Source organism: Panthera tigris, chromosome B4 (assembly GCF_018350195.1).
Source record: "Panthera tigris isolate Pti1 chromosome B4, P.tigris_Pti1_mat1.1, whole genome shotgun sequence".
NCBI classification, from domain to species: domain Eukaryota; kingdom Metazoa; phylum Chordata; class Mammalia; order Carnivora; family Felidae; genus Panthera; species Panthera tigris.
This window is the reverse complement of record NC_056666.1, coordinates 22,531,706-22,555,763: the sequence shown is the minus strand read 5'-3', so window position 1 is coordinate 22,555,763 and position 24,058 is coordinate 22,531,706. Positions and strand designations below refer to the sequence as shown.

The following is a 24,058-nucleotide window of genomic DNA, read 5'->3' as shown; positions in this document are numbered from 1 at the left end:
GAGGAGGAGGCCGGTCTCCTTGTCAGGGCCTCACGGCCGGGGGCTGTCAGCCCCAGGACCGTATCTCTTGAAGGATTATGCTAGAATAGCCCTCTGATTCCTGATCCTTCATCTCCCTCACTGAGGCTTCTTTCACGGGGACTGAGGTGCCCACCGGGAGTAGCTATTAGGCTACGCTACGGCTGATTTGTTTGACTTTATTTAGGGGAAGCTCGAACCTAGTCCTTGCGAAAAGTGCTAGGACCGGAGTGGGTCACGATAAGCTTTTAATCCTGAAATTCATTCAGATAAGATGGCTTTATGCCCAAGAATCCTAAAAGCTCTAGAGCCAACTCAGAAAGTTGAAGCTCACACATTCAGGCCAATGTCCTTTCCCTAAAGTACTTACGTAATGACGGTGAACTTTGTTTTAGAGCCCGGACAGCTGTCCTGAAGCCATTAGGACGCCACAATGTGTATGAGCACTGAGCTTACACCGAACTTATTGTCTTGCAAGGTATAGTTTGAGAATTTGTCCTACTTAACGCAAATTCCGTCTGGCGTTCCTGAACACGTGTGCAAACACATCTGCGTCGTTTCTACGAGGATACACCCAGGGATGGTGAGCATGTAGCTCTGCGGTGTGTTTTGTCCCTACCCTCTAAGGCTTGCAGCTACTTCTGACACAGGCGTGTTGGATCTAGAAGACACGTTAAGAATTAGAAAAAGTGCTACACACTTGACTGGTGTTTCCATTTTCTTCTAGAGTCCTAGAAAATCTTGCAACGGGGATACTCTTTAGTTTGGGAAGATAATGCCCAAGTTCTGCATAGACTGTTACAGGAACACACAGCGCACGCTGGGAACCCGAACCAGGTATCTCTGATTAAACCTAAGGCTGTGTCTCCGTTAGTTTAAAAAAAAAACAAAACAAACCAGGTGAGAGGGAAAAAGAGGGCACAGAAAGAAGGACAAACGCAGGAGCGGTGTTAGTGTCAGAGCAAGGAAAGAAGGACCATTCGACTGTGTGGCAAACGTGTAACTGCCACGTTACCTTCTTCTCCTTGGGTGGGACTGTGGCCCCCGGCCTAGTGTCTTTAACGTGACTGTCAGCCCGGGACTGCTCAGCGTGACTGTTTGAATTTACATCCATAAAGGAACACTTCTGGAATGCCTAAGGGATTAAAATACTGAGGTTAACAGGGATGCCGGCGTAGTGATGAGGGAGGAGGGAACAGACAGGGAGTCTGGAGGCGTGGAGACCCCAGCCTAGTCCTGCCGGGCGGTCACACCAGGGACGGGGAGGCGGCGCCACGAAACCTGGTTTGGCATTTGGCCTCAGAGCAGCAAAGCTGAGCTCTGAGCCAGAGGCAGAGGCTTTCTCACTGGCTGTGCCACGGCGTGATAAATGGACAGAACCCTTGGAACGCATGCCCTTTGTGGGGTGTCCGGGTGCCTCGGTCGGTTAAGCGACGGATTCTTGACCTCAGCTCAGGTGGCGATCTCACAGTTTGTGGGACTGAGCCCCACACTGGGCTCAGCGCTGAAAGCGTGGAGCCTGCTTGGGATCCTCTCTCCCTCCCCCTCTCTCTCTGCCCCTCCCCTGCTTGCACTACTCTCTCGTCCAAAGTGCACAGAGCCCGATTGGGATTCTCTCTCTCTCTCTCTCTCTCTCTCTCTCTCTCTGCCCTTCCCCTGCTTGTACTACTCTCTCGTCCAAAGTGTGCAGAGCCCGATTGGGATTCTCTCTCTCTCTGTCTCTCTCTCTCTCTCTCTGCCCCTCCCCTGCTTGCACTACTCTCTCGTCCAAAGTGTGCAGAGCCCGATTGGGATTCTCTCTCTCTCTGTCTCTCTCTCTCTCTCTCTGCCCCTCCCCTGCTTGCACTACTCTCTCGTCCAAAGTGCGCAGAGCCCAATTGGGATTCTCTCTCTCTTTCTCTCTCTCTCTCTCTCTGCCCTTCTTCCCCTGCTTACACTACTCTCTCGTGCAAAATAAACTTTAAACAAACAAAAAAAAAGAATACAGTAGTAACATAGTAACAGGTACTCCCACATTCTAAGGTGCTCTGAGGTGCATTTAGAATAAAGTGATGCTCCTGAGTGCCCATGGGGTTCTGAGCTGCCTCCTTTCTGCCTGAGCTTCTAGATCTGTCCTAGAAAACTATCAATTTTAGTTCTAGGAGTCCACCCCAGTTTGGGTGAACAGTGGGTGAGGGAGGCCAGTCCTCAGACAAACAGAAAGCACAGGCTGTGTCTGCGGGGCAGAGAGGGAGTGACAATACGGTCACGAAAGCAGGACAGATGAAGAACCCAGCACCCAAGCTTCTTGAAATCAGTGGCTCTCAATTCAACTACATGTCACCTAGTTAAAAAAAATTTTTGTTACCCAGGCCTCACACAGAGAATAATTAATTCAGAATTAATTCACAGGCCTTTTTTTTTTTAAACTCCCCCAAATAATTCAAATTTGCAGTCAGGATTAAAGATCAGCTATTTCGATGAAAAATCCCAAATAACTGCCTCAATATTTTCTTACTGCCGAATATGGCCCTTTGGAAATAACTCCGTGGGCAGAAAGAATATCCAGGCCCGTGCCAAGTTGACTGTTTCAGCACGGGTCCTAAAATACGACTTGAGCCGATGCCTGGGAACTTCCCCGGCCTGCTCTTCTGTTTCTCTGCTTGTTCCTTCTTCCTGAAGCCGGTGTGCTGGCTCCCCCCTTGGGGTCTCTCAGACACCCCAGTCCTAGCGGGCCCTGGAGATGCCCATTGAGGCCACCTGCCATCTCCGCTGGGCTGTCAGACCCTGGACTTTGGAGCCTCTGGTTTTTTCTGACGCCTGGTAACACACAGCAGGAAACTGTTCCACAGTCACACTCAGGAGGCCGCATCTGCTCCTTGTCCTGCCTCGGGGGCACCTAAGTGCAGAGCCCAAGTGCGCGGCTGACCTCCTGATGCAGCGGGTAGGGTCCCTACCCCAGAAGGAGGGCTCTTGGCTTTGGTTAAGTCAGGCTTAGAGCACTTGATTCACCAGTATTACCTAACCACCAATAACACAACAAGAAACCACATACTCCAGGCTTTGAAAACTTTCAAAGAAACCATCAGAGATATTTAGACGTCAGTGGTGGGAAATATTCCCAAGTGATGAGCTCTAAAGCGTAGCTGGAACAAGTAAATGACTTCTCTTTGGGGGCTAGTGCAGGACTATCCATGAGCCTAAAAGTTTCTACTTCTTGGATTAGGAGTGACTGTTCACCTTGCACAGATGTAAAATTACCTAGTTCTTCGTCATCCATTTGAACCAAACTGGGCCGCGATCAATTTAAACCATGCTTTGGGGCAGAGGCTACAACGAACGGTCCCAGAATCTGCCTACACATCTCAGGACGAGCACCAATCTCCCGACGACAAGCAGCCCGGCCATGCCAGTGTCATCAGCCAGAGGGTCCTCCCTGGATCACTGAGTGACGGACGCCTCCACCCTCTCAACTGTTTCATGCATCGCTAACCGTATACATCTATGGTTCCTATGTATGACATTCTTTAAACGTCCTAAAAATCTGTCACCGATCTGATTGGTGGAGGGGATGTCCTAGGCCAGTCTGAGAGAAGCTCAGAAGGGCTCAGCCCTGGGACAAATCAACCAGCAGCCCTGTAAATCCAAACAGCCCAATTTTGGTAGTTATTACCACGGAAAGCAGAGTGGAACAGCTGTGGTACAAATGACATGGCTTAAAAGTTCTCCTTACTCCACACGAAGAATGCACACCCATGGTGCGTGCACTGGTGAAGAGGCAACGTATTTTGGAGCCCTAAGTGTGTGATCTGACCATGTGATCTGACCATCCAGAGAGGGGAAAAAATGCTACAGTGAGTATGGGTCAAAATGAAATATTCTATGAACAGACTTTGGTCTGGGAATTGTGCATGCCTCTGATTAGAAAAGTTCTTAGAACATACACCCAGGGTAGGTTCACATCCATGATTTGAATGTGGGGTAAACTTTGAGTACAGTTTCTGTACCCCATCCTTAATCCTAAGAATGGACTGTGTCAATTAATTAAAAAATAAAAATAGAAAACTAATAAATAATCATTTCGCAAACAGGGCAAAGAAAATGGGAAATGAAATCGTTCCGTTTTTCTGCATATTTGAAAAGATGATGCTGACACCAAATGGGAACTTGGTATGAAGGACAGAAGACCTAAGGGCAGCCATTCTAAGTATTAAAACCAAAGTTTTTATGAGACCCACGTGAAGGAGGCCTTAATCAGTCCTTATGAAGACAAGACAATGGCTGATATTTCGGATCCCTGTCTGAATTGCTTTTGAAATGAATGGACTATTAAAAGCAAGGAAAGTAAATCCTCTTGGCCGGAGCTAGGAAAACTCGCAATTCATTTCCTGTATAAACTTCCTGAGTTGTTTTGTGAAACAGTCATTCCTTACACACGTCATGAAGTACCCTGAGGGTAGTTCAGCGCCATCTTGGAAAACTGGAGGCCAAGGCCAGAAGATGCTGCTTACGAGGCCTAGGTCCAAAGGCTCCTTGCCAGCCCTCTCTAGCTAATGGATCTGTGAGAGACGTAGCCAGAGCGGCCTAGGTAGGAAGGCAAGGAGCCACAACCAGTTACCTCATCCACATACCTGGAGTTCCGCCATTATTTTGTCTCCTTCTTCTTCTTCCTCCTCGTCCTTTGAGGACGAGGTAGCGACTGGCGGTGGGGATGGGGTCCAGGTGGAAGCCAGCTCCTCGGTCGGACACTTAGAGGCTCTAGCCTGGGGGCTTGGCCCAGCATCTTCACTGCTTGCCTGTGGAAGATTCAAATCACAGATATTAGCTCAACGCCTCTAGGGGCTGGCAAAAAGAGGCACAGATTACAGCAACACACGTTCCCTTACTGCCTGGCATGTCGGCTTCCTACCTCTTCAAATCGAGTCGAAAGACTATTAATATCCCTTGCTTTTAGTTTGGGTTTTTTTTGTACAAGCTGCCATTTTGGTGAATGGGTTGAAGATTTTAAATGAAGTTATAACTACTCAACATTTGGTGCCTTTAAGAAAGGCCTGCCCGTACTACATCCCCTTGGAAATTGTATTTTACATTTAACACAAAAGACCAAACTTGCCAAGTTAAGTGCAAGCTAAAACCCACTGAACACCTTTCTGTACAGACTCTTACAACCGTGTGAGCTAGTCTCACTTAGCTTTTGTAAGGTGGACTTTCCTTTGCGTCCCCTTCTACTCCGTTTTCAATCTTATGAGGCCCTTGCTGGAGAAGTAGCTTGTGATTTGCATTTTACATTGTTGCAGCTACAAGTCAAGTAAGGATAGAGCTGGTGGTGCTGAGTCTAGTCCAATAACACTGGCTGACATTTTCCCATCTGTGGGGCTTCCTGTGATGTAGCTTAATCAATTCTCTCCTCTGCCTTACTACTTTCTGTGTTCTACATGAGAATAGAGAGAACCTTGTCTAAGGGTATCATTTGAACTCAGAGACCAGTTCACCAGAGCTGAACCCATCAGACCTTAGCGGTGATGTTCTCCTTCCTGCTGGTGTAGACCACATCGCCGGACCTCGTGGTGGTGAGCCCTGATCCTGGCAGGTAGCTCCGCCGAGGGGGTGGGGGAGGAGGAGGTGGGGACTTACCCCCCAGCTTGTCCAAGTCTTGTTCTGAATTTGGAGAGTCTTCTGGAAAACAGTGTGTCATTGCAAAATAACCTCTTTGCAAGAGAACTTCCAGAACAGTGTATTTCTATAAACTTGATGCAATCTGATGTAAACATCTCTCTGTTCTCTCCATAGTGCCAGGATTAAAGGCATAGACCCTATAGCCTGACTGACTTGAAATCCCAAAAAGACCCTGTACAAGTTAATTAACTTCTCTCTGCCTCAGTTGTGTCATCTATTAAATGGGTATCATAATAATCCTCTCCACTGGGATGCTGTGGAGATTAAATACCTTAATATACGCGAAGCACTTAGAACAGTGCTTAGTGACTTACTGTAAATGCAATGCAAGTATGAGCTATCATTATTAAAAAAATATGTGCATATATATGTATATATATATATATATATATATATATGTAGCATATATACATATGTAGATATATTTTAAGTAGGCTTCATGCCCAGTGTGGAGCCCAACATAGGGCTTGAACTCAGGGCCCTGAGATCAAGACCTGAGCTGAGATTAAGAGTCAGATGCTCAGGGCGCCTGAGTGGCTCAGATGGTGAAGCGTCCGACTGCGGCTCATGTCATGATCACACAGTTGGTGAGTTCGAGCCCCGCCTCAGGCTCTCCGCTGTCAGTGCAAAGCCCACTTCAGATCCTCTGCCTTCCTCTGCCTTCCTCTCTCTCTGCCCCTCCCCTGCTCACTCTCTCATTCTCTCTCAAAAATAAACATTAAAAAAAAAAAAAAAGAGTCAGATGTTCAACCGACTGAGCCATCCAGGTGCCCCAAGAGCTATCATCATTAAGTAAAACTTCTGGGTATTCCTTGGAGAGATGAAATATTAGAGCTTAGAGACAAATCCAGAGCCCCTCGCATGGCTGCTAAAGGAAGGACGTGGGAGACAGTGTTATTAGCAGGAGAAGTTTGTGCAGGGGATGTTAGAATAGAATCTGGCCGATGAAGGGCCAGGAGGAAATGCAAGGCAGATGAACAGAAAACAAAGTCAGGGACAAAATGGACTTTTGGTCCTGGTTATGTGGTTGGAAAGGGTTCTCTGCTAATGAAAGGAGGCAGTAAACACAGAAATGCAGAAGGAGAAGTTGGCATTGACACCAAAGGTTAGGAAATACAGGTATCTACTTAGCTTTCTCCAGAAAAATGTCCAGAAAAGGCACTTAACCAAATTCAAACCTCCTCATTTCTGTCCTTTATCATCATTCCTCACCTCTGCCTTTTACCAGCCTGAACCCAAGTGCGCACTAAAGCAGCAGAAGCAGAAACTCGGGGTTGGACCTTCCAACCGGGCTTTGCCCCAGCTCTCTCTAGGAACACGGCCTGCCCTCTCGGGAATATGTTTGTCCTTTCTGAGCAACCTAGTCAGAGCTGTTTGAGGGACACGCTTGAGAAGTTTCTACTTAAAGCTGTAGTAAGGGTGTGGGTGCTCATCAGGGTGAAAGGCCAGTGGTTACGTGTAGCCGACAGTTCTGGTCTCCTGCAGGAGAGTGCTGGGTGACGAGGCCCCAGCAGCAGTGGGCCACCCGGCTGGTTCCTGAGCCAGCGGCCTGGCCGGGGGACAGCCTCATCAGCTTTGTGGGTCCCCCCAGGGACTGGCACAGGCTGACGGGCCCTGGAAGTGGGCCCAGGTCTTTTCTCCTGGGTCATGACCATGACTGCCTCTTTGCCCGGCTTTGGTCAGGGCTCCTCCGAGCTCTCCTCTCCGCGAAGCCTTGCCCTTGCTCTGTGTGCTCAGCCCAGTTTTAGCAAAGAATTCCGTGAAGTCCGTTTAGCAAGAATCCCCCATTCTTGACATCTGAGCTGGTTCTTCACTCCCTCTGCACGTCCAGGCCCTTGGCCTGCCTTTTAGCGAGACTCCCCCTACCCTTGATGTATTGTATTCAGAGCTGGGTTCAGTTTCTCTCCCCTGCTGCCGTGGTCTTGAATAAAGTCTTGCTTGCTCTTTTTAACAAATATCTCTGTGAATAATTTTTCTTTAACACTGACTGAGGCTACCGTCTCTAAAATTTTCCACTGATTTTTTTAGGAGCTACCATCCGTTCCCGTTTTCTAAGTAGTCAGACAATTTATACAAGAGGAAATACAAATAGCTTTTAAAAACCCTGAGCGTAGAATTTCACCTCATTAGTAAACAAAAATCAGTAAAAGCAGTGACATCCATGCCAAATAAATAAAAATGATAGAAACCAATGTTTGCAGGTAACAGATTGTATCCTTATGCATTTCTGGTGGCTGGTACATTAGCAGATTCTCTGAAATCAGGCCATGTGTTAAGACAAAACAAAACAAAACAAAACAGAACAAAACAAACTCAGCTGGTCGAGCATGTGACTCTTGATCTCAGGGTTGTGAGTTCAAGTCCGATGCTGGGTATAGAGTTTACTTATAACATAACGTAACACATTTAATTGAGCAAAAATACTTTGGGGAGTCATTTTTAAAAAACACTTTATGCAAATTATTTCTTTGGTTTTAAATGTTTGTTTATTTTTGAGAAAGAGGAGACAGAGTGCAAGCGGGGGAGGGGCAGAAAGAGAGGGAGACACAGAATCCGAAGCAGGCTCCAGGCTCCGAGCTGTCAGCACAGAGCCCGACGCGGGGCTCGAACTCATGAACCGAGAGATCGTGACCTGAGCTGAAGTCAGACGCTTCACTGATTGAGCCACCCAGGCGCCCCACTTTATACAAATTTTTTTTAATCTGAAGGAATAAAAAGCCCAGATGTGGTAAGATAACAAGTGCAATCACGAGAAGGAACAATTATGATTTATAACTATTTTTTATAACTTATTTGTGATTATAAAACATCAAAGGACTACCTGACAAAAGCAATAATAAGGAGAGCCAAATTGGGCCAGGTGGAAACGGAGTGGTGTAGATTCTTACCCATGAGAAATTCCTCACGGGGACTTTGGGAGAGAAGCCATCTTTGTGAGAACAGGGCTGCCCCTCCCGGGCCCCTTCCTCCTAAGGTACTTGCTGCCTGACCCTTCTCGTCCCTAAACAGGCCTCACCCAGCTGGGCAGGTGGGGAAAAGGGGTGAAAAACTTGGCACACACAGGCTGATGGGGGCAGTTTCAGTGAGGGGAATTTTAGAGCAGCTTTGGCGAAGGAGAACAGTGAGACAGGGTTGCAGTGGTTACAAATTGTATCTACGCTCATGTTCCTGGACATGCATGCAAGTCAAGATGGCGATTCCTTTCCAAATTAATTTTAGCTATTGGAGGAGGCACCATTGAATGTGGCTCTGAGACACTGGGCTGCAGGTAGAATGGAGTCTCTGTTCGCAACTTTAAGATCAGAGTAAGGCATGAGGCTTGTTGGTTGGAGATTTAGGAGGCTGAGTTTTCTAACCGTTATTTTATGTTCTTAGGGACACATTGAGGCTTCACTTCCATAGTTTAGTTAGTTCAATATACAATCTAATAATTTTGACTTAAAAAATGCAATTTCGCCTCATGATCTAATGTCCCCTCAGGACCTCATAAAGGCTGGCATTTTCTTCCTGCAGCATATGAAAAGCTCTTACTCTAAATGCGGCCCTCTTATTCTCCCAGCTGGTGCTGTGAAGTGTCATAAATTCACAGGAAATGTGGAAGCCGGGAATCTAAATTTTACCTTACCGGGCATTGTTCTAGTATCCTCAAGTAGAACATCGTTTCCAGGCTACGGTTATAGTTAAGAGGCAGTAGTGAGAATGTAGTGATACCTGAGGATTTGCTCCAATTTATAAGAGTCTTACGAAGTGAGAGATTGGTGCTGCTGGCCAGCACGTGCTTACGTGGGCAGCACTGCCCTGACCCGAGGGTAGCCAGCCCGCATAGCCCTGTGAGCACCTCACCTGAAAGTTCTAGCTTGTCTACCGGAGCATCGCCCTTTGGTTGTGGGCCCAAGGCTGGTGGCATCTCCAGGTTTGGAATTGACCTCATGATGTTGGCCTGAGCTTCTTCCAGTAGCTTCTCAAACTCTTTCCCGTTATAGTGGTCCAGATTTTGCCTTTTCTCTTCCCATTTCCTCTCTGCTTTCTGCAGGAAAAGAACAAGGGAAGAAGGTTTAAAAACCAGAGGGAAAGCTAATTAGAGATTTCGTGTCGGGTTGGCGGAGAGCATAACACAGGTTAAATGTGGATAAAATAATGCTCCGGTTTCCGCACCGAGGGACATTTTTGCACAGACAAACGTGCCCCTGTGCTCTCTGCTGTGTAAGCCCGAGTGGTCTTCACTCCCACAGAAGCAAGCTCAGAAACCCAAATGCATTCTTTCCATTATTACTGAGCACTTACTGCTACTTTCAACCAATACTAATAAAAGGACGCAGGGATATGCTTTCAAAAGTATGTATCCCATCACCAAGTTTTTGTTCTCGAAACGGAGTTTTCACTGTGGAGGAGATGTGCAGACAAACAGAAGCTAAGCCCAAAAACACTCACCAGGAACAAGGAATCCTACATCCCAGTCCCGTGGCTAAGAACTGCTATATGGCCTCCGGGTCAAACTTTCTTACGTGTAAAATGGGGTTTATCTGGGTACCCTCGAAGTTCCATCAAGTTCTCCCAATAGGGAGAATTACATGAAATGCATTTTTAAATACCTGCACATTTTTTTTAAAGGAACATTTTCCTGTGATTTCGAGGTGGCACAGTAATCCTTCCAGGAGGGCAGAGAATCCCAACACGTAAGAACTGGAAAAGACCGAGGGGATCACTTCACCAACACACTTCACACGTGAGAACGCCGAGGCCCAGTGAGGCAAAGAATGTGTCCAAGATCCACGCTGCGTAAACAAGCCTCCACCGCCACCGTCCTTTCCACCCCCTCCCTTCACTGTTTCTTCCTAGCATTTACGACCACCTGGCATACGCTGGTTCTCGGCCTCTCCCTACAAGCAGGCATGTTTCTTGAAGGCACGGACTCTGTCCCTTCTGTTCCCTGCCTGCCTCAGGGCCTCTGGGGGCTGGTGCACAGCAGGGCTCGGGGATACGGTCCGCGGAGGAAGCTCACCTTACACAGCAGCAGTGGAGCGGGTGGCGAGGCCCAGGCCTCCTTACCGCAGATCGGGGCATTTTCAGAGACGACTCGTGAGTCGAAACTGAGAATACACACGTGGCCACGAAGGCCACGCCCAGTGGGTTCTCAAGAGACGTTTGTTAAATAGATGGGTCGTCCCACTGACACGGTCTCCATACAGAGATGTAGGAAGTGGCAGATTCCACTCACTCTCAGGAGGAAACGTGTTGTTCAGTTTTCGCCCCTGCCCTGCTGGGCACGATGGGACAGAATCACCGTCAGGCAATCACATCTCACCCCTCCCGTGAGCTGCGTTTCGTAAACGGCTGGCTTGGAGGAGAGGCACAGCCGCTGACTTTGGAGCAGAGGCAGAAGCTACCTAGGGTCCAGAGGCCCGGTTGCCCTGACCGTGGCCTTGGCAATTTGAAGAGGTTATTTTTTCTTGAAACCTGAGTTATCCACTGCTGACATGCAAGAGAGGCGGGCACGGTGAGGAGCAGGGTCTGGGGTAACGACGCTGGGGAGACAAAATGTGATACTCAGGCGTGGATACCGGCTCTTGATAGAATCTTTAAAACCATGGCGTGTTTTCTATGTCGTGTGACTCTAAGTCCCAGTTTTCTCTTTCCATTTTGACGGCCTCCACCTTGCATCCTGAGACTACTCTAATGACCTCCCACCCAGCAACCTTAATTCGAGACCCCACCACCTTAATTGATTCTGTACATTGTTTCAGAGCAATTTTCTGAAGATGCTGATTTTTTATCACTGCTCTGAGGGGCCGCATTTTTTCGGACACCCACCCCATGACCTTGAGACGTCCTGGACTGGTTTGCCAGTTCCCACACATCCGGTTCCAGTCTGTTTTGCCAGCCTCATCTCCTCTATCTTGTTCCCATAAAATAAGTTTACTCGTGGTTCCCTTTGCTACAGCAACCCCTCTGTGCTAGCCCTCACCGACCCTGCTCCACTTACCCAGATTCTACTGACTTTTCCAGGCCAGTAGCAAACCCTCCACCGGCCCGCATTCACCAGTGATGTGCTTGAGCAGGGAGAGCTGACTCACATCTCCCCAGCCGCATGCCCACTGATGTCCCGCTGAAACTCGAAATCAGCGACGGTGGGAGAATACGCCTTAGAAACTGGCAGATTCTATGAATCAGGGCTTCCCCCTGCCCCCACCAGAGAACTGGTTGGTAAACACTTCCCAGAACACCATGGTTTCACCTTCCCACAGGATGGGGTGTCTCACCCTTCTCTGAAATCCGACTGTTCTCTTAATCTGGCCATCGAAACCCATTTGTAGTTCAAAAAATCTCTCTTTGAGACAAATATATATACATACATGTATGTATAGATATATCTATATATCTATGTATCTATATATATGTATAGATATATAGATATCTATACATATATATAGATACATAGATATATAGATATAAGTATATCTATATATCTATATATATTTGATATAAATGTATCTTTTTTTTTAAATTTTTTTTTTAACGTTTTTATTTATTTTTGAGACAGAGAGAGACAGAGCATGAAGGGGGGAGGGGCAGAGAGAGAAGGAGAACAGAATCGGAAGCAGGCTCCAGGCTCTGAGCCATCAGCCCAGAGCCCGACGCGGGGCTCGAACTCACGGACCGCGAGATCGTGACCTGAGCTGAATTCGGACGCTTAACCGACTGCGCCACCCAGGCGCCCCTAAATGTATCTTTGACACATATATGCATTCTCTTTACAACCAGACTATAAACTCCTTGAGGGAAGGACCAGATGTTATTCCTCTATAGGGTTAACGAGAAATGGACGTAGGACCCTACCTCAATGGACACTGCCCTGTTCTTGGCGCTCGCGCTGTGGATTTCCTCAATGAGCAAGCTCTGCATGGCAGAGCCGTTCATGGGCATCTGTGGGGACTGAGGAGCCTGTGCCGACTGCAGAGCTGAGGTCACTTCCTGTGTGGTGGCCGAAGGGCTGGTGGGGTGGGGACCCGAGCCCCCCGGCAAGTGCTGGGCGGGGTTGAGCAGGGCGGCGGAGAGCTGGGAGGGCTGGATGACCACCGGGGAGCTCTGCGCATGGTGAACGGTCAAGGGCACCACTTCTGACTTCACGTCGCCGGGGACTCCTGCGCCGTGGAGGGGCTGGCCTGAGGTGTGGGGTGCCTCCTCCTGGCTCTTCAGGACTTCCGCGGCCGTGGCCTTTTCCATAGCGACGTACTGTGCGGCCTGGGCTGCATCTGTACCTTTCAAGAGCCCATCGGTGACATGTCTGGGAGAAACCATGCACAGCAGCATTAACTCTTAAGGTAGGTAACTTGCATTTTATTTGTATGGCACACTTGAATGCCGTGGCATCTCAAAGCCAGGCAAGAGGTTGCAAAATTAAGACATCTGACAACCCGGAGTAGCAGCTTGGGGATGAAGGTTTCCATAGCAACTTCCTAATGCCCTCCAATTGCCTCCTGACCGTCTCTGGGACCTGACTGCTCAGTCCTTCCCTCACGAGATGGTCTGTCTCTGCCTTTCCACCAGCACCGTTGTGCCCAGCCAGACACGGTTCCATCACTATTGGTGTGGGGGCGGCCAGGAGTGAACAGATGATTCTAACATTAACCCCCTCCACCCAGTCCCCGCTGGACAGCCCTCAGAGATGCTCTGTTCTAACCCCAAAACCTTCCTGAGCCCTCCATATTCTCCTCCTTTGAAAATCCACATGGAACTCTTGTTCCTCTCCAAAACCTAACTGCTAATTATCTACTGTTGACCAGAAGGATTACCTATATCATAAGTACCTGATTAACATACATTTTGTATGCCATGACTGGATTCTTACAATAAAGTAAGCTAGGGAAAGGAAAACGTGATTAGGAAGATCACAAAGAAAATACATTTACAGCATTGTCTTGTACTTATCAAAAAAAAAAAAAAATCCTTACATAAGTGGACCCGTGCAGTTCAAACCCGAGTTGTCCAAGAGTCAACTGTATTTTAATTCCTGGTGCTTGCTCTTCCTGTCGCTTGGATCAGGCTTCCTTCCCCACCTGGACTCGACCACACCTTTCTGGGAGGTCAACAGTGACTCCAAATCTAACAGCCCGGTTGGTCCTCGTCCTCCTCTGCATTTTGGGGTCACGTGAAGCTATCTGTGCATTTCCACCCACGGTGCAGTGGAAAGAACACGGCTCTGGGGTCAGACAGGCCTGTGTTTGAATATCATCAGTTCTGGCAGGTTCTAGCTCTAGGATGCTGGGAACTGTACCTTTCTGAGCCTCAGATATTTTTCTGTAGAATGTAGTGATGATGATAAGGAGGAGGGAGGATGAGACTGCCTTCTGGCGCCTTCCTCGGGAGCTGTTGTTACGATCGATGTAGGGTATATCAGATGATATGATACACGGTACTTGACCTATAATCTTTAATCAGTCCCTTACTTTCTTCTTATTAAAATGTCTATTTTTGATTTGAAAAGAGACACTGCATTCGATGACTCTCCTCTGCTACTCACTTGTTTCTTTTGCTGTTTACCTACCCTGTTCCTCCAATCCCCAAGGGACCCCCGAGGATCTGTTCCCCCCCTTTCCCTCTCCTGCCACCGTGCCCTCTCTTCCGCTGTCAGTAGTCATCTTCATGAAGGCAACTTCCAGTTCTCAAGCTCTCCTCCCTCCTGCCCTCCCTCTCTCCAGTTTGGCAGGGCCACGCCTCTAACGCTGTCTCTTGAACTTCATTCAGTGTGTATTTCTTCTTCTAACTGAAGTCATCTGTGCTCCAGAAGTGAAGGAGGCTAATAAAATATTTTGACGCATTCTTTAATCTTAAAGTGTTATTAAAAAGGACCACCTTCAAATGATTTTTTGAAAAAAAATGTTTACTTAATGTTTCCTAACGTTAAGCTCTAGGATGTGCCAAACGCAGCAGGCTTGTGCTGAACGATCGGGACCTCAAGTCATACCGCAATGGAACGTCTAAGGTGGGAAAGAGTTGCTGCCGTCCTCCCTCACGAGTTTCCCGGCCCCCCGGGGGGGGGGCGGTTACCTCCGCAACATGGTCAGGGTGTCGGTCATGCTCCGTACTCTCTGCAGGAGGCTGTCCAGCCTGTGGGGCTCCTCCTTCAGAAACCGCACGGCCTCGACTTCTATGCGCAAGATGGCTCGCATCTTGTTTTGTAAGGTGGGGAATTCTCCTGCAGGCCAAGAGCAGAGGGTGAGTTGGAGAAAAAGCGGAACAAGCCCCCATCCCACACACGCACGCCGGGTAGGGTCGGGAGCGTGGGGTTCATCGGCTGCAGCGCTCCGCACGCATCTCCAGGAGGCAGACGCCTGTCAGACAGAGCCGGGTTCCAAGTGACCTCGGGCAAGGGCAGAGGTCCTCTGCGCCTCACTTCCTGTCTGCTTATGTGGGATAAAGGCAACTGTCCCTGAGGGCCATTTTCAATGAATTTTGCACAGGTGCCCTGGCACACTGGAAGAGCCAGTGGAGAGAAACTGTCATTGGTATCATTTCGCCCTAAATCTTATGGCGCCCACTAAAATAGAAGCTCCAAGAAGACAGGGACATCTGCCCATTTTGTTCAGTGAGGCATCGCCAGTGCCTAGAACAGCGCCTGGCCCACAGGGTATTTAATGAACACCTGCAGGCACACATGCACGAACGAACGGATCTGTCACTGTCGGACAGAGTTTTAACCTCCCCCCCTCCACCCCGCTCTCCTCCCGGAGACACGCTTTGGACTTCTCCCCTTCAAGGAGGAGGCTCACCTTTCAGGGTGGCTACTGCTTCTCCCACTTGTCGCAGGAGGAAAGCCCCATCTTCCACATCTTTTAGAGTGACCACTCGGGTAGCCGACGTAGAGTCCTTCTTCAAGTCTTCAACGAAGTCTTCCAGCTCACTGGGGGTGGGGGCAAGCAGACCAGTAGGTGGCAGTGAACACCGAGACCCCCGAAAAAGGGCAGCTGTAGTAGCAAAGGGCCCATCCGAGCCTCCTGTTGCTCACCGCGGTCCAGCCTCCCCTGGCCTTCCGCTAAGATGACGGCAGTATCTCGAGAGAGTAGCTTGGTGTGGCTTAAATATTCCTCTGAGGTGTAAGGCGGGTGCAAGGAGTTTTCCCAGGGCCTGTTCTTGGGGATGCCCAGGTTGGCCAGAGGGGAGGTGGTGGCTGGACCCATTCTTTATTTTCAGTGGTGCTGATGCCGACTAAGGGAGGGGAGTGTGCATTTTGTCAGGTGATGGGGTGGGGGCGGGGAGCGCACGCCGTAGCGGGGCAAAAGGAGGGGTCCTGATTGGCTTATATTAGCCTTCTAAACCTGAAACTTGATATATTGGGCTGGATAATTCTTTCCTATAGGGACTTGACCTGTGCATTGTAGGGTGTTTCGCAGCACCCCTGCCCTCTGCCCACCAGATCTAGTAGCACCCTCTCCCCAGCGTGTGACAAACAAAGATGTCTCCAGACACTGGGAAATGTCCCTGAGGGAAGTGGGGATGGGGTGGGGGAGGGGAGCAAACTTGCCCCTGATCGAGACCCTCTGGGTTATACTGATGGCCTCATCAGTAAGGGCTGACTTTCCTCTCTAAGCTCCAAAGACGAAGAACGATCACAGATCTGATATCTGGTGTGTATGTGTGTGTAAGAGAGAGGGAGAGAAAGACACGCAGGTGCACGCACGCGTGCGCGCGCGCGCGCACACACACACACACACACACACACACACACAGGTACTGCTAGTTCTGAGGTCTTCTGCTTCAAAATGCAAAGCAACCAACGAAACAAACCAACAACATCCTGTCTCCTGGGCACATTAATCACCCATCGTAAACACGGTTGTATCATTTCAGTTTGCCCGTAAATCTGACGACAGAAAACTTCTCTTAAGGTAGTGGAGGACAAGAACGTTGAGAGATTAAGAACCACTAGGTGGCGGTAGGCAAACAGCATTCACCTACAGGGGCAGTGCTAGGGGCTGGCGGGGAACAGGGAAAGAAGACACAGCGTATCTGTAAAAAGATGGCCTGCCAAGACCCTTCCCGCTAAGTGGGGGCGCAGATGGAGGTTATGGATGGCACAGCTACTGCAGGACGGATTCAGGCGGGATGCCATGTGTGTTTAACAAGGACCAATGGGGCAAACAACAAGTCCATCCGCTGTAGAGAAGCGAGATGGAGTTTTTGGTGACGTCTTTCATTCTATTATGGAAAATGGACCCCAATTGCCTGCGATCCCTTCAGATGAAATACTGCAACTCAGGACCCAAAGGGAAAGCCCCAACTGCTCACTGTCCACATTTGCAAACTATGGGAAGGTACCTGGTGTTATGGGAACCCACCCACAGGAAACTTCCTGCAGCTAACCACACCCCTGAGGAGACGATGTACGCCATCCCTCCTAAGAGCTCTAAATATGGCACCTATGTGTGCAAAAGTTATTTACCACTTCATCACCAAACTGAAATATCTTGGAGTGTAGACTGGACACACTGTCCAGTCCTTCCAAGTTCCGAGGGAAGAGCTAAGACCCAAATGTTATCACGGTTCCATTTACAACCCACAAGTCTGCCAGGTGTCAATGAATACTCCTAAGAGCGATCATCTGACCTGAAGTCAGTCTGCCTAAAGTTCTATTTTAATCTCTTTTACATGATGTGCCTTTGGGATTTCATAATTCTGAACACAGAAGACCCATAAATGTCACAGCTTTTCCTGGGTTGATCAAGGAATATACACAAAAGTGTATTGATATTATTGTACACAACAATGTCATTTCTGTTCATATGTTTATGATATATATTATGAAGCACTCAGATAAAATTTGTTTATTCAAAATGTAACAGAGATCATGGAGCTAAAATGAATGCTGAAAACAAACTTTCAATATTATGTAATCAATATGACTCTGGAGATGTGAACTTGGCTCAAAGGAAAGCCAGATGTTCACAGATACTGTGGTTTAGCTCTAAATCCATTCTATTTGTGTAAGTTGCTTTTCATACTATGTTAGTTAAAAGAAGCATTAATGTTTTCATTAATATATTAATGAAGTATATTTCATTTGACAGTTATTAGAAGCCCAATTATTATTTCCAAGTAGAAACCCACCAAAGAGAAATGATCTGGATTCCATTTCTCTCCATATTCTAGATCCAAATTTCACTTCTCTGCCCTCTTAATGGCTCACCAGCAACTTAGTCCAATATGACGCCCAAGAGAACTTATTTTCCAGTGTGTGTGTGTGTGTGTGTGTGTGTGTGTGTGTGTGTAAGGTGAAGGGCAGGGGAGGGGAGAGGAGGGAAGGAGGGGAGATTGTTTTCCTGATGTTCCTAAGTTGAAATTTCCAGTTGTCTTTTTTTTTTTTTTACATGTATTTATCTTTGAGAGACAGAGTAAGACAGAGCACAAGTGGGAGAGGGGCAGAGAGAGGAGACAAAGAATCTGAAGGAGGCTCCAGGCTCTGAGCTGTCAGCACAGAGCCCGATGCAGGGCTTGAACCCACAAACCGTGAGATCATGACCTGAGCTGAAGTCAGTCACTTAACCGACAGCCACCCAGGTACCACCAGCTGTCTTTTGTAACAGTCCATTTTCATTTGATTTCTCTTCCCATTCCTGTTTTTACTCCTTGATTCAGGCCTACTGACATTTTTTTAAGTTTATTTATTTATCTTGAGAGTGAGAGTGCATGCATGCAAGTGAGGGAGGGAGAGAGAGAGAGCGAGAGAGAGTATCCCAAGCAGGCTCCATGCTGTCAGTGCACAGCCCAATGCGGGGCTCAATCCCACAAAACTTGAGATCATGACCTGAGCCGAAATTAAGACTCAGATGCTTAACTGATGGAGGGAGCCACCCTTGTGCCCCAGGCCTTACTGACTTTCGACTGGACTGTTCTAGCTGCTGCCAATATGGTTTCCCTGACACCAATGTTTCCCCCTCCAACAGTCCTGCTCATGATCACCAGAGGGACCTTTCTGAAACACAGCTCTGCATCCTTTGCTGTGTTTCCTTGATCAAAAAACTTTGCTGCATCCTTGATCAAAAAACGTCAGTGACCTCCCCATCAGGCTGGTCAAATGGGAAGACACTTGAGAATCTACCCTGGGTAAAATGCACATTCTTACGCTCCATCCAGAGAGGTTCTGGAGCTGGGGTTGGACCCAGGAGCTGCCAGGAAAAGCCAGGAATCTAGGTTTCTGTCACATGATCCTCCAATCTCGGTAAACACAGTCCCCGCACACACAGAGCAGGCAGGCAGGGCGGGAATGTGGTGTAAGATACGGGCAGGCATCATGCAAGGGGGAATGGCGTTACCAGACATGAGACATGGTCTAGTATCTTGCATCATCTCCGCCAACGTAGTCGGCCCCCAGTTTTCCAAGGACACCTTGCACCTTCCTGGTCCTGAGTCTTGCTGGCTCACAGGGTTGCTCTGCCTGGGAACGGCCCATCCCTCGCCCCGCTTTCACTGATGGAACCCCGCCTGACCTCCAGGCCAGCCTGGTTCGGTTTAACAAACCCTTTGTGAGACCCCGCTAAACACACGGCGCTGCCCTGGGTCTGGGGCCACAAGACAAAGAACTTATTTCAGGTTGTCTTCTTGATCCCTGGGGCCCGAAGCAATCTCTCCTTTGCGTAGGGTCACCTGGCACAGGTGAGCCACCTGTTTTGGGCTATACACATACTCATATACTCTGCTTTGCCGGACCGGAGCTCCTCAAATGCCCTGTGCACATCTTCTCCAGGTGCAGCCAGCCCACAGATGAAGTGCTCTCCTGATAGGCTCCCCATGCCCCTTCCTAGCTCAATCCTGTGCTGGGCTGCTGGGGTAGTACTGAGATTAAGTACTTTTTCTAGAGCAAAAGCAAGACTTAGCTGACTGATAAACACAATTCTTAAAAGAAGGAAATTTACTTTTTCGTGATTTAATTGGAAAACATAAAATATTCTTAAAAGGCTACACGTTTTTAAAGAAGTTTTCAAGAAGAATCTTTTAACACCTAGATGTAGACAACTGGGCCATCACAAAAACATTTCAGACAAATAATAGCCTTATCACCTCACGGTGGGTGATTAATGGTCTACAAATGAATGAACTACATAAAATATTAGAAGCTATTTTGAGATGTTGGTGAACAGTGGTCAAATTCTTTTTTTTTTTTTTTTTTTTTTGGAAAATTATAACTCTAATTGATTTTCTCCCCCCTCTGGACTGCTACTGAGAGGGACATTCTTATTTTAATTAGACACGCTGGGTGGGCATCTGGGGTGACACAGGCTCAAATATCAAACAGTTGATGGAAAATAACACTTTCCATCATGGAGACTTCCGGTCCTTCTGCCCATGAGAAGAACGTGAAAGTTGCTTCTTTCTAGTCCCAATTTGGGAGATTTAAGAGAATTAACAATGCTAGGAGAATCCAGAAAAATTACTACTCATTACACTAGAAGGTGAAATCATTCTATGATAAATCTTCATTGCATAACAAAACATAGATTACCATAAAAGATGTGCCCACCCCAGTGACTGGGGAGTAATAAAAGTGCTCATTTCAATAGTGGGACTTGATAGATGCTTTCAATAAGAACCTCATAGAAGATTGATAACATTCAAGGAGGCATCTTTCATTCCTGGATCAGACATACTGTACACTTAAATTCTTCTTTTGTGCTTTTAACTACAGTTGAATAATAGGAAGATAATTTTAACACCGTTATTTTGGCTATTAGTTTTCATTTACTGAGATTAAATGCAGACTTCCCATTTATCATTGGGTTTTGCCATTTGCTTCCTCTCATTTTCTCTGTTGCCGAGCCCTACAAAGGAGCGCGGTGCTCCAGCTGTTAATGAGACAAGTGCAGTTGAACTTCCCGGGGTCTGGACAGAGGGGCGCTAAGTGTCCAAGGATACCCAGAACCAGCAGAACCCTAACTTGTACACAGTAGGTGCTCAATAAAGAAAGAGGGAGGGGCGCCTGGGTGGCTCAGTGGGTTAAGCGTCCGACTCTTGGTTTCGGCTCAGGTCATGATCTCACGCTTTGGGAGTTCGAGCCCTGTTTCGGGCTCAGTGCTGTTGGTGCGGAGCCTGCTTGAGATTCTCTCTCTCTCTCTCTCTCTCTCCTCTCTCTCTCTCTCTCTCTCTCTTTTCCCGCCCTCCCGCCCCCTTGCTCTCTCCTTCTCTCTCTCTCTCTCTCAAGATAAATAAACTTTAAAAAAAGTTAAAAGAGAGAGAGGGAGAGAGCACCATCTAGGAAGGGGCTTCTCGTTGGCAAGGACAGTGTCCTTTTCGGGTCCAACGGGTGACTGGCACTCACCACAGCTTTTTGACGATCTTCTCCTCTTCGTGCAGGTATTTCTGTCTCTCTTGTTCCACGAGGACGCGCTGTCGCTGCACAGGGTCCTCCAGCCTCTTCATGGTTTCGATCACTTTGCCGCTGATTTCCAGCTCCGCCTTCTTCATCATTGCCCTCAGCAGCTCCTGGTTCTGCAGCTGTTGAACAAAAGAAATCAACTTCAGTTGGTGCTGCCTGACTGACATCGTGGCGACTGACTGCCTGACGGTCTTCAGAAGCCGGCTGGGGTAAACAGCCCTGCAGCTGAATATTTATTTCAGTGAGAAAGGGAAGGAAGCAGAGATTGTATATAATATTGCTACTTCAGCCAACATCTGAGGTTTACTGCCAACTGCTAACCAGACTTTCACGTCTGTGTCTGCAAAAAATAGGACACTTACTCCGGTCAGTGCAGCATGGACAACAGGCATAAACTCTCACTGACATGTTTTTTACAGGGAGCAGCTGAGAGCACTAGCTTTGGAGTCAAGCGCTTTTTTTTTTTTTTTTTTTTTTTTTTTTTTTTGCTGGTTGTGTAGCTCTGAAGATGCGCCTGGGCTTTGCAAGCCCCAAATTGAAACACGGAACTGAGCGTGTGATGATGCAGAACCCAGTGACCCGACCCACGCTCCTTCCTTGAACTCACGTGATCTTGGAAACATCACTTTCTCTTTCTCTGTGCAAGACTTCAGCTGCAAGAGTGGAACGTTTAGGAATATGGCTTACGGTGTTAGGAGAATATCTGTAAAGTTAGGAGAAGTGGTCTGTGCACCAAAATATTCCTTCCTGCCTACTGCAGCCTCCTTCCATCATGGCGCCCAAAATACCCGTATTACTTGGCCTTTTAGATCTCAGAGGCTTTTTTAAAAACTTTGACCCCCTTCACCCATTTCTCACACTCCCCCCCTCTGGAAACCACCAATCTGTTCTCTGTATCCACGAGGCTTTTTTTTTTTTTATTATTATTCCGCATATAAGAGAGATCATATGACATTTGTCTTTCTCTGACTCATTTCGCTTAGCATTGTGCCCTCAAGGTCTATCCATATTGGCACAAATGGCAAGATTTCATTCTTTTCTATGGCTGAGTAATAGTCCATTGTATATAAACACCTAATTTTTTTAATTTTTATTTATTATTGAAGTATGGTTGGCATACAATGTTATATTAGTTTCAGGTGTACAACACAGTGATTCAACAATTCTATACGTTACTCAATGCTCAACAAGCGTAGTCACCATATAATATTACAATATTGACCATCCATTGGTGGACACTTTTGTTTCCATCTTTTGGCTATTGTAAACAGTACAGCAATAAACATGGGAGCGCATGTATCTTTTTGAGTTACTGTTTTTGTTCCCCTTAGATAAATACCCAGAAGTGGAACTGCTGGATTACATGGTAGTTCTATTTTTATTTTTAGAGGAACTTCCGTATTGTTTTCCGGAGTGGCCGCGCCAATTCACGTTCCACCAACAGTGTACGAGGGCTCCTTTTTCTCCACATCCTCGCCAACACTTTTCATTTCTCGTCTTTTTGGTACTAGCCATTCTGATGGGTGCGAGGTGATATCTCATTGTGGTTTTCATTTGCATTTCCCTGATGATTAATAAAGTTGGGTATAATTTTCACGTACCTGTTGGTCACGCTCATATCTTCTTTGGAAAATTATCTATTTTCAAATCTGCCCATATTTAAAAATTGGGTTGTTTGGGGTTTGGTTGATTTTTTCTTTGTATTGAAGTATACGTACTCTGGATATTAACGTTTTATCAAATATATGATTTGCAAATATTTTGTCCCATTCGGTAGGTTGCCTTTTCACTTTGTTGATGGTCTCCTTTGCTGTGCAGAAGCTGTTTACTTTGACGTAGTCCTACTTGTTTATTTTTTCTTTTGTTGCTTTTACTTTTGGTGTTAGCTTTAAAAATTCATGGCCAAGACCTCTGTCAAGGAGCTTACCGCCTATGTTTTTTTTCTAGGAGTTTCATGGCTTTAGGTCTTACATTCCAGTCTTAAATCCATTTTAGAGTTAAGTTCTGTGTTTGGTGAGAGATGGTGGTCCAGTGTCAGTCTTTTGCATGAGGCATCCAGTGTTCCCAGCACCATTTATTGATGAGACCTTTCTTCCCTCATTGTATATCCTTGGCTCCTTTATCATAAATAAATTAATTGACCGTATATGAATGGGATCATACTTCTGGGCTTTCTATTCTGTTCTATTGATCTACGTGTCTGTTTTTATGCCAGTACCATACTATGTTGATTATTATACCTCTGCCTTATGTTTTGAAATCAGGGAGTGTGTTGCCTCTAGATTTCTTCTTTTTCAAGACTGCTTTGCACTGTTCAGAGCCTTTTGTGGTTCCACTTTGGATCGAACCCCAAACTCTGGCTACCGTGAGACTTTGGCACGTTCCTTAGACTCACTTGGTCTCCATTTCCTTATCTTCAAGGATGAGGATTCATTTCCTCTAGCAGTGCTAGTCTGAGGATTACATGAGCTACTGCTTGGTATCAAACAGGTGGTCAAGAAATGTTGATTTAGCCATGGACTATTTCAGTGTATTAGTTAAAAGAGAATCTATGTTTGGGGAACCTGGGTGGCTCAGCTGGTTGGGTGTCTGACTCTTGATTTCAGCTCAGGTCATGATCCCACAGTTCGTGGGTTCAAACCCCGCAGCGGGATTTGCAGGCTAACACACAGCCTGCTTGGGATTCTCCCTCCTCTGCTCTCTTAAAACAAATAAAGAAACTTAAAAAAAGAGAGAATCTGTGTCCCTCTTGTTTACACAGGTCCATGTGTACCAAATGCCATGTAATCACAGACCATGAAAACATAACACTTGATGTTGGTGATTGCAACAATGATCCCAGAGGAGCTCAAGGTTCTTGGCAATTTGTTATTTTCCCTGGGTTTTATGTGGGCTGCTTGCACACATCCTGCCACGACATCCACATAACTTTCCATATACTTTCCAGAGCACTCTTGTTCCTTACCCCAGAGAGCAGAAGATGTGTGGTTTGCATCTGGCTTCAGAAGAATGTAGTCA

At 47.2% G+C, this 24,058-nt stretch overlaps 1 protein-coding gene across 13 annotated transcripts in view; it reads right to left on the bottom strand.

The window, feature by feature from the left end:
- The window catches only part of KIAA1217 (KIAA1217 ortholog), a 300,868-nt gene that overhangs the window by 7,565 nt on the left and 269,245 nt on the right, over positions 1-24,058 (bottom strand). For 8 of the 13 annotated variants that reach the window (XM_015537196.2, XM_042991232.1, XM_015537199.2 and 5 more), the window contains 8 exons: positions 20,984-21,159; positions 15,444-15,574; positions 14,722-14,869; positions 12,511-12,958; positions 9,517-9,700; positions 5,510-5,673; positions 4,629-4,793; positions 1,034-1,153 (listed from right to left, as the gene is read on the bottom strand). In XM_015537196.2, coding sequence (XP_015392682.2) covers positions 1,034-1,153; positions 4,629-4,793; positions 5,510-5,673; positions 9,517-9,700; positions 12,511-12,958; positions 14,722-14,869; positions 15,444-15,574; positions 20,984-21,159 — 1,536 coding nt within the window. The remainder of the gene's footprint in view (positions 1-1,033; positions 1,154-4,628; positions 4,794-5,509; positions 5,674-9,516; positions 9,701-12,510; positions 12,959-14,721; positions 14,870-15,443; positions 15,575-20,983; positions 21,160-24,058) is intronic. The other 5 variants (XM_042991231.1, XM_015537197.2, XM_015537200.2 and 2 more) reach the window with 3 other exon arrangements.